Here is a 14,078-nt window from a genome sequence, read left to right on the forward strand (position 1 = left end):
TTGTGTGTATGTGTGTGTACGTGTGTATGTTGTGTGTGTATGTGTGTGTATGTGTTTGTGTGTGTATATGTGTGTGTATGTTGTGTGTGTGTATGTGTGTGTATGTGTGTGTATGTGTGTGTGTGTATATGTGTGTGTGTGTGTGCCCCATGAAGGCACATGTGTGGCTATCAGAGGACAACTTCTCTGAGTTGGTTTTCTTCTTCTGCCGCGTGAGTCCTGGGAATTGAATTCGTGTCATTGGGCTTCGCAGCAAGTGCCTCTACCCATGGAACCATCTTGCAGGTTCAAATAGTGTTTTCAATAACACTGTTTGCTACTGGCCTTATCAAAGAATCTCGGAAGACATTTGATAGAGTGGTGAGAAATGCAGTGGTCTCTGCTCTCATGGAGCCCTTAGCCCAGCACAGAGCTAAAGAGTCATCTCTTCCCCTTCTCACACAGATCTTGATTTAAAGAGTTCACTACAAACGAAAGAAACTTCAGTTTCCCTTTAGAAATTAAAGCTGTGCTCAGAAATACTGTTTGAAGTATTATGATCAACGGTACTGATTTAAAAATTAGCTACCAAAATAGTTATCATCAATTTATTTACCAGTATTGGGAATGTATGTATAATTACACCCTGTCAGATAAATTTTAACTCGGTGTAATTAGACAAAGTAGATTTGAGAATGCTCTAACAGTGTGGATCAAACAGTGAACCCTGGAGAAACATACTCAGGGGAAGAAGCAGGAAGAAGTATGAGCAAAGTAAAGACCTCCCAGTTTCCTTCTGCCTCTTGTCCTGTCCAGCTGTGTGATAAACGCTACACGGAGAGAACTAAACAAATTAAATTCCATGAACAGAAATATCTCATACTAATACACTTATATTTCACATGGATTCTGCCACATCATCTGAAAACACATTTTAAAAAAGGAAACCATACCAACCGAAAGAGCTGTCTTTTCTTATAGGTCTCAGTGCATATGTGACTGTCTTCCTGGAGCCTACTGGGAATGAAAAACAGGACGTTTATGACATAAAGCCTAAGGGTATCCAATGTCCTATGCCGAATGGATGTGCACTTCACCACAGCAAGCCTTGCTTGTAAATCAATCCCGCATATTATGTTTTATCTGTGTGATGTTAAATTTTGCTTAAGTCTGTGGCAGCATATGATGATTATAATCCCTATCCTATGCTAGGTAGAGGGCCAGGGGGGAGGAAAGGAAATGGAGGAGGGCAATGGAAGGAACTGATTTAATTTCATTCAAAATAATAGTTGTGATTTTTTCCTTAAGGTAATTCTAAAGTTATTTTTTAACCTTTTCAATCCAGTGGAGATATTGACATTCCAAAGGCAGTTATTCAAACAATATACTTATAGATTTCACTTTTGCAAAAGAGTTATTTGATTTGATTTTTTCTGCTTAGAATAACAAGACATGTTCATATAGACAATGTACCTATATGACCAGTTATTGTAATGTTGAATATGGTCCAACGTAAGTATCTGGAACATTTAAGTGTCAATGAATAGGATTAAAGAGTCAGGTAGGGAAATGACGGGGTAGAAAACTCAGAAATGTTTCCCGTGGAAGCGAACTGTAAATACTCATTTAACATCTTTGGTATGGGTGTGACATTTTGGAAAGCTTCAGAGCAAGGTAATTACCTGTCTTGAATCTTCAGTTTTACCTGAAATGGGGAATACATCCCTAAAACTGAGAATTTTGTGGTCGTTCTGCAATCCCTTATATGGACACAGTTTGTATTTTCATTTTCATCTATGAGGCAGTTCTCTCAGGGTTTAATCATGTGAAGATTTCCAACTGCTAATGTAAATGGTGACAATTTTGCTCTTTTAGGTTAGTTATTTCTAATGCCCAGTTTAAATTTCTGAATACTGGCATTTAATCAGCCTCAATTTTAATCAGTCTTATAGGGAGAGCCATTAAGATGACACCTGAAATAAAATTAACCACTGCTTTATTTATGAATCCTGCATTTTTAAATCAAGTGACAGAGTTTGGTTCATTCATCTTAAATATGATTTGTACAACTCATGAAAATTTCTTCATTTGTCTGGAATACATGCAATTAAATGAGTGCAACATTTTAATAGTTACGGCAGTTTAGAACTCTTTTAAAAAGGCATATGTTAAGTTACAGAAATCTGCTTTTCTCCCTATGATACTCTATAAACTATGAATCCTCTGCATATCAAATACCTCTTCACCAAAGCTTTAGCCGGCTGTACTGATGAATCTACAACCACTTTAGATACAGTTTTCATCTCAGTCCTTTTAGGAAGATCGGGAAATGATTTTGAATTTGAAATTGAAAAGCATATTAATCCATTATTTTTTACATAGCTCTTTGAAATTATAAGGTACAAGAAATGGCTGATGACACCAAATACACAAATGCTTTCAGCAGCCTGGTCAATAAGCCAGCAGAGCTCTACATGCCCGAGTGACCCCTTCTTCCTCTAAAGCCTGACGAAGGTCACGAGTGTTACATTTTGGGAAGACCAGAAATGGAGACTTTAAGGAGAAATATTTAAGCCTCTGTGAGTAACTGAGAGAACTTCTTCCCCAAACCAAATGCTTTTTACAAATTAAATAACATATATGTGTGAATATATATGTGTGTACGCATAGATATATGCATTTACTTATACATATATTCAAGTACACACCTCTACATGGGATACATATGTATATGAAAATGTACAAGACACACACGGCAGACTATTGTTCTAAGGACACAAAGAGCAAGTTTCATTTTACCTGTTGTCCAAAAAAAGGCTTTCCTGGGAGCAAACTGACTGAAAAAGAAAAATAAAAGAAGGCGCTGTGTCAGATATGCTGGATGGGTTGACTGATCTCAAATCCTTGCCTGATTTTAAAACTACTTTCCCTTCCTAAGGGAAAAAAATTTAAGAAAATTACGTACAAAAGATGAGAATTTAAAAAGGAGAAAAATAGGTTAGCATTGTTAGCAGAGTAACCAATTCTCAGGCAGCACGGGGTACTTTCTCATCAAGAAGTCTCCAAGTGTGAACAGATTAAGTTCCAGGTCAAGATCAGGACCAGAAGAAAGCTGAGGGGAACAGCTGGAGAAATAGGTGATCGTCAAGTTCTGAGCGGAGATGCAGCTTCATACAACAGCCAAGGACATAGGTTCAAATCAAGACAGAATAAACAGATTTGAAAGGACCCACCTAGGGACGGTGGAGCTGTGAAGCCAAGTCCTGTAATCCCTGCCTGAGTGTGATACACTCCCAGGGAAGGAAGAGATTGATTATAAACCTCTCAACATTGAAGCAATATCATCAGTTATTAATCCTAAGTAACGATGGGGACAGGGCAGAAAACAAATGTTAACTAATTTAATCTAATTATAAAATGCTATCAGATGTCTTTTTCCTGATATTTCCTAGTTGTTCACATAGGAAACCGATAACATTCTTATTTAATTTGTTTGCCTTGCTCTATAGGGAAGATAAAATATATGCTGAGGAAAGGTGGATCAAGTTCAATTTAGACATAGAAAAGGAGAGGTCAGTACAAAGTGGTGTGCTTCTATAATGGGGTGACTATTTGGAAAATAACACAACTATTTTCAGAATGTTAGATATTTAAACAGAGGTGTGTACACACCATATTATATGTGTAGATTTTTTAAAATGATGACTAAGTGACCAATAAAAGGGATAAACAGGGATATGGCAGATCCATTTTAAGATAAAATAAAACTGAAGAGATAGTAATGACCCTTTGTGACTCAGTACGTGGGGTAAAAGCCAGAGGACAAGTTCAGACATTGTTCCTCAGGCGCTGTGTTTGGGTTTAAAAATTCTTTCGGTGGGCGGTCAGAAAGCAGAGTGTGCAGATATGTGAAGGGATCTAAATAAAATCAAAATACATTGTATAAAATTTGCAAATTTTTTAAATTGACACATCAAAAAATTTCTTTTTGCATTTATTTACATTTGTATACCATGGTACATGCAGAGATCAGAGGAGAGCCTGTGGGAGTGAATTCTCTCCTTCTGCCATGTGAACTCTGGGGATTGAACTCAGGTTGTGAGGCTTGGTGACAAGTGTCTTTACCTACTGAGCTATTTGCAGGCCACCATTGAGGTTCTTTTTGTTTTTCTCTTTGGCCTAGACCTCACAGAGCATTCCAGCCTACCTGGCCAGCAAGTCCCAGGGATCTGCCTGTCTCTACCTCCCCAGTGGGATTATAAACATGTGCTACCACACCCCACTTTGTTTCTTACTTGAGTTTCATGGATCAAACTCAAATCCTTATACTTTACCAACTAAGCCATTTCCCCAGGTTCTTTTGATAATTCTTGCACTTAAACCTGCTGTTCATGGAGCCAGAACTCAGAAGGGCAATTAGGATACTGGCTTCCATCTTCATTTTGATATAGAAATCACTACCTTCTACTAAGTCAAAGGCTAGACATAGTACCTCCTCAGTGGTTGGAAAGAAGTCAACAGAATTTAAAATTGTATGACCAGGCACTGGAATCAGAGAATCATCTTCACTAAAGGAGTTGATGAAAGAGATGGTGATGTCTTCAGACTTCATAATACTGGGGGAAATCAAACCTTTCAACCTAGTACAATTTGGGAGGAAATTAAACAACTCCAGTTCTTTGAATGAAATAGCAAGACACCAACAAATCAAACATTCTTTTGCCCCAAAACTCATCTCTCAAGGATATGTTTCTGACTTTTGTTATAAGGTCCTCAAATGATATCTCGTTGCCCCTTCCCCACATTTTCATAAATGAGACAGCTATGGGCTGTGATTCAGTTGATGATGGAAATAAACTTTAGGAAAAGAGAGTATTAATAACTTGCATACTTAATGGCAGAGAAAGATAAAATTGTCACAGTAATTAAGTACAACATTTAAAGCTGTCACTTATATGCATTCCAAGATATAAAAGGCTCCTTTTCTAACAAGGAGAAAAATGATTTTTCCTAATGTGTTAGAGTTCTCCCCCACATCCCACCCCCACTGTGTTAGAAGCTGGTGTGCTGTCAGCAGCTTCCAGAGCACAGACCCCACACATGTTGGAAGGTCAAGCAGGAGCCCCCTGGGAGACAAATAAATGTTCTCAACAAAATGCCTTCCAGCAAGGCATGCTTTTCTGAAATGTATTGCTTTATTAACCAGTCTTCCCAAAGTTAGCAACATCAGCTAGAAATGACCAGAAAATGAGATTAAACTCTCACCAAATAAATTATTTCCTTCAAATATTACTGACTCTAGAAATGTATTGATTTATCATTTGAGAGCTAAATTTGTATTCATACATCTATTTATTTGTCAGATAATAGTCCTATCCCAAGATATCAAAAATGGTAAAAGTATATTTGAAATATGTTTTGTAGAAAATCACCAGGGCAACATGCCAATTTGGTCATATGGCTGCATCTAAAAGCCCACGCGTGCACTCACACGTGCCCTCTCTCACACATTCTCACACACATCTGAGACACTGAGACACTTTTGGAAAATGTTTAAGGACATTTCCAATTTTAAGATTAACTTTTGTTTCTCTAAAGTATAAATAATAAAATCTCTGAACTCTCTATTGTTACCTCAAGTAACAAAATATATAGACATATTTACTCAATAGTTGAATCTATATGAATAACTATTATTTAAATAATTGCTGGGAAAAATTGGTTTTGTTAGTTCTGTCTTTTAAACTTCGAGAAAACAAAATTAAAGAATAGTTAAGGTAAAGATGAGGTTTCTAAAACCCAGAGTCCCTATGCTGGTTCCTTTGTATTTATTTAAAAACTGACTTAATGTAAATTAACTGTTATTTTGTGAAAAATTATCTTGTGCCTCATTGGTCTGTGCAGTGATGATGATCAGCTAGGAAACTGGAAGTTATTAGGTGAAAGTCCTCTAAAGCAGGCTGTCAAGATGAGAGTGGTGAGGGGGATGAGCCTTAGTGTATGTTCAAGAAATTCCACTGGCCATGTTACATCCTTGAAAGTTTGAGTCAGTGGATGATAGAGTGACATCTTGTTAGCATACAGCCACCCCAATGATCTTTCCCCCTTACTCTTCACAACCTTGCGTGTACTTCCTAAACTGTTCTGAGGTTGGTCTGTGTGTCCAACAAGACTCAGCAGGAAAAGAAGTTCGTCATTTCCAAGATTAGATCAGATAAGACTGTGGCTTTCAATTGGGCCCTGTTTCTCTCATGCATCACATTCTCTTGGGGAAGATCCTTGCCATTTATGAAGATACCCAGCAGTCTTCAGGAAGCCCACCTTGTAAGAAAACCATAACCGAGACTGGTCCCAGTACACAAGAGTGGCCAACCAATCACCACATGACTCATGACTCAGCCAAGCCTTCAGGTGGAGCTGGGCCCATCTTAGAGCTGAGGAGACCTCCAGTGACAGACTTCAAGGTAGTGCCACTCCATGTGCCTGACCCCCAGAAACTGCGAGGGCATAAGTTTTAAACTGCTAAATATGGGGATAATTTGTCATAGGCAGAAAGTAGGCAATGACAAAATACCAGCAACATGACTGTGTTGTTAGGCTGAGGGGGAAAAAAAACACTGGGTGCAATTCTCCCCCTCGTGCTTTTAAGGGTTGTGAGAGCTTGCGGGAAGATAAGAAACAATGGGAGGGTTTTTTTCCTTAGAAATACACAAAATATCATTTTACTAATGATATCAGGGGATAATTGTGGAGGCTTTTCTATGCATGTATTTTGAGTGCAGGACACTAATTTTATAACTCTATCCTGCAATATGAGGTCACCACCCTTTTGGAATTATTAAAGCCGCAGCATTGGCTGTGAGGATTCTGCCGAAGCTGACCTCTGTTCCTGCTGAGGGGAGAAGCCACAGCACTTTAAGGAAAGCTGTCACTTGATGTCTGGTGGAGCAGGAAAGTACAAGCTTGACACCTAAGTTTTGTCACACTTAAACCTGATTTTGCTTTGAGAAGACTGCAATGTGGCCAAAAAGCCTTACAGCAGTCATGACTGCCTTGGATATTTTCCCTGGGACTGATGCCCCCAGCTGTTAACCTCTGTTAAAGCAAAGCAGGGCCCTTCTCCCTGTAACCACCTCTCTGTGGAGTCTAGAATCAACAAATGAGGAAGCTAAATGAGTTCCATTCTTACCCCAGGCAAGCATCCAAGAGACAGTGCTTTCTGGTGCCCAGCTCTCCAGTGTCTAGCAGTGGGGCATAACTTTATAAGGATAATAATTTTGTTATGCTTGTTCTATGTGATAAATATTCAGTTTCCAATGTAACGACTCATTCACAAAATATTTGACTTGCCAGAGCAGAGTGCAAGGGAAAAATGTTTGTGTAGAAGTTAGTACATGTATAAAAGAGGGAGCAGAAGAATAAAAGGTCAGCTTCCAGAAAAAGTTCTTTCTACTAAGGTCTTAAGAAGCCATCATGCAGTCTCCCAGCTCACTTAGATACCCCACCCTCTCATGACAAGGACTGATCTTTTAGTCACTTCATTCTTGTGTCTACTAAGCATACTTAAAGGTTCGATATATGTCAGCATGTGTTTTGCACCACCAAAACTTCTGACCATAACAGGAGTCTAAATAGTTGACACATGTAGAATCTTCTAGAACTACACTCATACCTCCAGCTATGACGACCTCTATTTTCCTTTTTCATGCTAACTCTAGAGCTCTGAGTCAGAATATTCTGTTTAGTGTGTTCAAGAAAAGTGGGGTGGAGAGGAGTATGAAGGTGAACCAACATGGAAGATGTTGATTGTTGAATATGTCATCCCTCCGCTGAAGCTTCATTCCACTGATGTAGCCTGAAACTAGGGTGCTGATACTGGCTTTCACCAGCAGCTGGCCAAGACCGGAGTCTCCCCAAAGATGAGGACAAAAGCTCAATGTGCAGCTGACTTGCTGTGGCCTCCAGGAGCAAGCCACAGCAGACACAGTTGCTCCTTAGGACAGAATGCCTGGAGTGTTTACTACAGAGGGCCACAAGCAAGCTTACATTTCTATTTCTGCAGAGGGAAGACTATAATGCCCAAGGATGCTCCCAAGCATTTCATAGAACAGAAAGCTATAGCGATTTCTTACATGTTTACCTCCCTGCATTTAAATCTTGCTGCTAGTTTTTACACTCTCTAGTTCTTATCTAATTTAATTGCATTTGATCTTGAGAATAATGGGTGAATTTTTCAAAAGCCCAATCACATTTTTCTTTGTTGGGTTTTGAACAAAAGAAATTGTTTTGTGATCATTCTCTTGATAAGTGTTCATAAATTCGATTTGATCTGAAATTGACGGAAGGGGAGTGAATATTATCAGAGCCTTAGCATAATGAAGTGTCAGTATTTGTTAATAATTCAGAAAATAGTCTGTGTACCTGTATGAATAGTGGACATATACTGGTTATGATTCTGTATAAAGTTTATATTATTTTTAATGTGTGGGGTGGGTATGTGCAGGTATAAGTGCATGTGTGGAGGCCAGAGGTCCACATCAAGTATCTTGCTTATTCAACTGCTCTCTCCCTTATTTTTTGAGACAGAGACTCCCACTGAACTGGTGTTCATATATTGGCTAGACTCACTGACCAGCAAGCTCCCAAGATCCACCTGCTTCCATCTCCCCAGTGCTAGGGTTACAGATTCATGTCCTTGTGCATAGCTTTCACACGAGTGCTGGGGATCCAAACTCGGGTCCTCATGTTTACACAGCAAGCACGTTATACACTGAGCCATTTCCCTGGTTCCTAATGTTGGTATTTTAAAAATTCACTAATAGGTAATCTACTACCTAGTACAGATGGTACGGTGTTTCTGAAAATCTGACAACTCTATATTGACGGCTTATCTTACATGCCCGAATTCCATTTCTCTACCTGTACAAGTTACACCCTGGAGCACACTCAGACCCTTGTCTTCTTTTCCATCCCTTCCTGGGCCAGGTTCTCTCTCAGAAACACCTCTGTTGCTGCTATGCAGGTTGCTCCTTGACTCCAGTCTCAGTACTCCCTGCCAGCTTACTGTCCGGGGCATGAGGCTGCCTGTTTGCTGATGGAAGGACCATACTCAAGAGGCAATTAAAACAACTACTCACATCATGTGCAAATATTCTCTCCCTCACTCTCTGATATTCCTCTTCTCTCTCTTCAATTGATTTACTTCGTCTGTCATCTCTAAATGGATGCATTCTGTTTTGCTGAACAGAGAAAAGAAATCAGGAGGGTTATCCATGTTGAGCGTTTAAGGAACTGTCAGCTAAGAATAATAAATGCTCATTTAGATAACTGGAGCTTGATAAGTCCCACTCCCTCTGCTCCCTGAGGAGACTGAGTTGAGGGACATGGGCTCTGTGTGTGTGTGTGTGTGTGTGTGTGTGTGTGTGTGTGTGTGTGTGATGCTGTGATAGAGTGTGCTGTTCTGGTTGCTTCCTCTTTGGTGACAAATAGCTTAAGTATTTTAAAAACAAGTGGGCCTGCACGTGCTTCAGACGTTGGGCCAGATCAGGTGTGAGATGGGACATCCAGGGATGACCTTTGTCACTTTTGCTGACCTCGGTGGCTCTGACCTCAGCAGGAGACAAAATGCTGGTGGAAAGGAGGAAGAGGTGAGTTCATGGGGCCAAGGGAAGAAATGGCTGTGTAAACTCGGGGGCTAGAGAAAGAACAATTGATCAGAGAAAGCAGGGAACGGAAAAAAGCGTCGATAGACTCTCTAGCTCCGAATTGGTGGTCTTTAATTTGCTCAGTGACTGATCCTGTGGATTGCATTGGGAATATAAACAAAATCTAGAAGCCTTGTTTGCTGATAGGTGTCAGTGCTGAAAAAGTTGAAGTAACAGTTCAAAGAACCCAGCATGAGGACCACTGGTCTTCATCCTGACTTAGTTCCTGCATCTCAGTCCTCCCAATATCTGCCTTTCTTGACATAATCCTGTCTGCACTAACCACATTCATCCGTACATTCATCAGACACCCAACTGAGTACAGGACACAGGCAATGTTTCCCAGTCAACAAGGGCCCTGGTGCAGCTCAGGTGGTGGCAGTGGTGGTGGAAGGCAAGGAGGTACAAATGAGGAACATGTTTTTTTAAAAGCACATCAGAGATGCACACACCGACTTACGGTGACTCACTGAGAGAAATTAACATGAGAATTTGAGTGAGAGGCATATTGTCTTACCTTTAAATAATTCTCAAGCAAAGTCGTTTTCAAAAATATCTATTTTGATTGTCAGAGACAGTAAGTACAATTGTCATGGCAAATTAAGTGATTTTGTGCTGTTCTTATTTTCATTTAACGTTTGTTTTTTTTTTTTTTTTTTTTTTTTTTTTTTTTTTTTTTTTTTTTTTTTTTTTTTTTTTTTTTTTTTTTTTTTTTTTTTTTTCTTGCCATTTCCTTAGTTTTCTCCCTCATCATCCAACCCTCCCCCCAACATCTAGGGAAGAGAGTCAGCAAGGTCTCTTTACCTTTGGCCAAGGACCATGATTAAGACTGTTCTAGAACGACATAGTGTTTTGTCACAAGCAACATACACAGGGATGATTTTCTGCTACACTTCATGCAAAACGAGCAGACACTTTACAAAGACCACACAACATGGGAAGAAAGGGTGGGAGACTAGACTGTGAACTTGGTTCTTTTCTGTGAAGACTTATTTTTAGGATAGTTGCAAAATCCACCTGTCCTCACCATAACAAGGTTTGTTCTTTACAGCTACACCGGTGGGTCATCGTCCGCATTGACAATCCAGCTCAATTTGTGCACAACGGAAGGACAGAGCTGTAGGGAGTGGAGCGACTGGCAGAGTTACACAGACATCTGGAAATGCGACTGACAAGCTTATCCCCAAAGCTCGGAGCTTGCGGCATCCCGACCCCCACCACTGACATGCAGCAGGGAACTGCGCCAAGCACCACCCATGCAGCCCAACACAGAGCCATTGCTAAGCAACCGGGAAACACCACGTGGCTACCCATCCAGCACTGAAGGGGAGGCAAGGGAGGCCAAGGAATTGGAGAGAGGGCGGTTGTCAGAGGCGGGGTAGAGGGCTGGGAGGCAGGAGGGGACAACAGAGGGACCACGAGAACATCAGTCAGCCCACCTTCAAGAACACCAGCCACTCTCAAACTTGAGAACCAACCTGATTGTCTTCTTTATCAATACTAGAGTTATCTCGCTTCAAGATAAACCGCTTCTGGGATTCTTCACTTTTTTCATCTTTTAAATGTTCACAAAACCTTTGCTCTGGTCTGCCAGCAAAGTAAAACATATCAATAAAAAAGTAATTTTCCTCATCTGATTAAAGTTATTTCTTAGTGTGTGTGTGTGTGTGTGTGTGTGTGTGTGTGTGTGTTTTATCCATAGTGGCATTTAACTTAAAAAGAGAGAGAAAGTTTACAAGTGGTTCTGATAATAGACATGCCAGCAACATACAGTTAAGGCACATCATTTTGTACATGCTATTAGAAAACCTTTTGTAGTTCTGAATTAAGACACTTGCTTGCTATATACTCATCACCATGACCAGAAACCACTTAAAAGGCTCCCACATGTAGTACTTAGACGATTTCTTTGTTATTTTGACCTTAATGGCTCCTGGACTCATACAATTCCCCACGCATATCCCCAGGCAAATATGTATTAATGTTCTGATCGAGGATTGAATCTAGGGGCTCACACCTGCTACCCAAGAGTTTTAACACTGAGCTGTATCACCATCCCTTTTTAGACTTTTAATTTTGAGACAGGGACTCACCACGTTCACTGGGCTGGCCTTGAACTCATTTTATAGCTCAGGCTGACCTCGAGATAGTGATCTCTGTACCTTGACCTCCTAAGTGGCTGGAATTACAGGCTTGTGCCACTGACCCTGACTAAATATTCATGTTTAGAACACGGAATCCATCTGTTCACCCGTGCCTAGTGACTGTCTCTTATCACATTCTAAGCGTCTCCTGAATCTACCATTAGAACATCTTTAAAAAACTATTTCTGCCTCTCTCCAATAGCAAATGCTCTGGAATTTGAATCCTCCAGTCTCTGATCTTCTTGACATGTCTTCTAAACCAGATCAGTAATCAAGGACGCTCAAGATCCTCAGTATAAACAACTTAGTGGCTGATTGGTATGAAGGAAAAGCTCTAATCAGTTACAAACTATTGATCCATCAATTGATTCTGTTAGATTCTTTCACTCTGTTAGTATTAGTTACTAAGGGAAAGGCCTCTACTTCTTTGTTACCTTCCCAGGGTTGTCACTGAAAACATCCCAGAAAGTCATGAATGTCTTGGGTCTTGGATTTATCCACAGAGGAAGTGCTCAAGTGTTTGTCCCTGGCTTAGGGAACATCTGTAATTCATGACTCATCACAGCATCTCTGACCAGTCTGATGTAAGACTTCTGGAGTGCAGAGATTCCTACCCTGCTGGGTTCCCCAAGCCATAGTCAGTGGCAGCAACTTTATACTATCTGTGCTCTAAGATGAGTGACTGGCAATTTTAAAAAATGTCAGTTTGCTCCTATCTCCAAGATAAGCACTTTGCTAATGAAAGTAACTGAAGCAGCGTCAGATTCCAAACAGGATGGGAAACAGTTTCTCCTTAGATACTTGCTCATGAATGAAGGCAGTGATAACCAGCTGGCAAGCACAGAGGATCATGATGGCACCAGGTGTACTGTGCACAAGTTTTATAAAAAATGATGCCATTCTCTTATCTTTTACTAATATCCTGTTAGTAAAGGTGGTTGCAAAAGTTAACTTTTTACTTCTTTTAAAGACAAAGAAAACATCCCTCAGTGATTCTTTGGATTGCAGGTCTATAGATTTGCCCATTTAAGCACAGACATCAAACAGCCTGGCCACACCCCCATATAGAGAGTCCAGTCACTCTGATTATACAATGAGCAGTGGGTTGGGGACTTAATATCTCAACAGAAAATTTCATCACATAATCTTGATGACCTATGTAAACATTTCCACCAAACTTAAAATGTAATAAAATCTAGTGAATGATCTAGAAGTGGAAAGAGGTTGTCAAGAATGAACAATTTTATTATAGGCTAGGCACAGTACACCTTGATTCCTTACAGTACAGTAAAGTCCCAAGATGGAAACACTGTGGTTTACGATAGACAACTCCCCAGAAAGTTTTAGTATCCCAGAATAGCCAACCAACACTTTTTCTGTTACATCATTTTTTTTCATAGAAAGTGAAATGAGGTTGCCAGTTTAAATAAAGATGTTGATTTCATCAATGTTAATTACATCATTACATCATATCAGTGTTAATTAGTTTCTTCTATCTTCTGGCTTTAGTCTGACAAGTTCTATCAAACAAAATAATCCACTTAAATTTATAGATATCCTTTTTGTATTTGTTTTTAACAGTTTGCAAACTTTCACATATAAATGAGATAGTCTGAGAATGTGGAATTTTGCGGCATGACTCAATGTGAATTTGTTTTGTCTAATTTCTTCTTATAAGAGGAAGGACATCAGAGTAAGATTTTAGAATACTAACTGGAATATAAGGTTCATGTGGGTAGAAACCTGTTTTCTTATAAGCCTTAATCCTTAGTGCCCACATTCAAGCCTGGCACACAGGAAGCACTTAGCTGAAAGAATAAATTAGTCAAAATTTAGCACAGCTGTTCCTAAATCATTATAACTCAGGGACAGATCAAGGGTCACTAAATAAATCATGAAGTCATACATTCTGTAATTATAAAACAGAATAGGAGAGAGTTTGATCAGTTGGAGCAAATATTCAAATTTAAGATGGCAAAAACATCTTGAAAATTGGATTTATGGAGGCTAGAGCAATGACTCAGCAGTTAAGAGCACTGGCTGCTCTTGCAGAAGATTGGGTTTGGTTCCCAGTACCACATGGAGGCTAACAATCCTCCATAACTCCAGTTCTAGAGCCTTTGATGCCTTCTTCTGGTCTGTGTGGTGCACATACATGCAAGCAGGCAAATACTTATATACATAAAACAAAACTAAACAAATCTCTTTCAAAACTGGATTTATGTTTATCACTCTATATATATATATATAT

General features: G+C 39.7%; 1 protein-coding gene across 22 annotated transcripts in view; it reads right to left on the reverse strand.

Annotated features, from left to right (window-relative positions):
* Arpp21 (cAMP regulated phosphoprotein 21) overlaps positions 1–14,078 on the reverse strand; it is a 186,376-nt gene that overhangs the window by 93,911 nt on the left and 78,387 nt on the right. For 10 of the 22 annotated variants that reach the window (XM_008848203.3, XM_017801971.2, XM_008848197.3 and 7 more), the window contains 4 exons: positions 11,162–11,270; positions 9,117–9,218; positions 2,779–2,816; positions 937–996 (listed from right to left, as the gene is read on the reverse strand). In XM_008848203.3, the coding sequence (XP_008846425.1) occupies positions 937–996; positions 2,779–2,816; positions 9,117–9,218; positions 11,162–11,270 (309 nt within the window). Of the gene's footprint in view, positions 1–936; positions 997–2,778; positions 2,817–9,116; positions 9,219–10,394; positions 10,801–11,161; positions 11,271–14,078 lie in introns of those variants that run through there. The other 12 variants (XM_008848205.3, XM_029553598.1, XM_008848206.2 and 9 more) reach the window with 7 other exon arrangements.

This window comes from Nannospalax galili, unplaced genomic scaffold, assembly GCF_000622305.1.
Source record: "Nannospalax galili isolate Female #2095 unplaced genomic scaffold, S.galili_v1.0 scaffold603, whole genome shotgun sequence".
Taxonomy (NCBI): Eukaryota; Metazoa; Chordata; class Mammalia; order Rodentia; family Spalacidae; genus Nannospalax; species Nannospalax galili.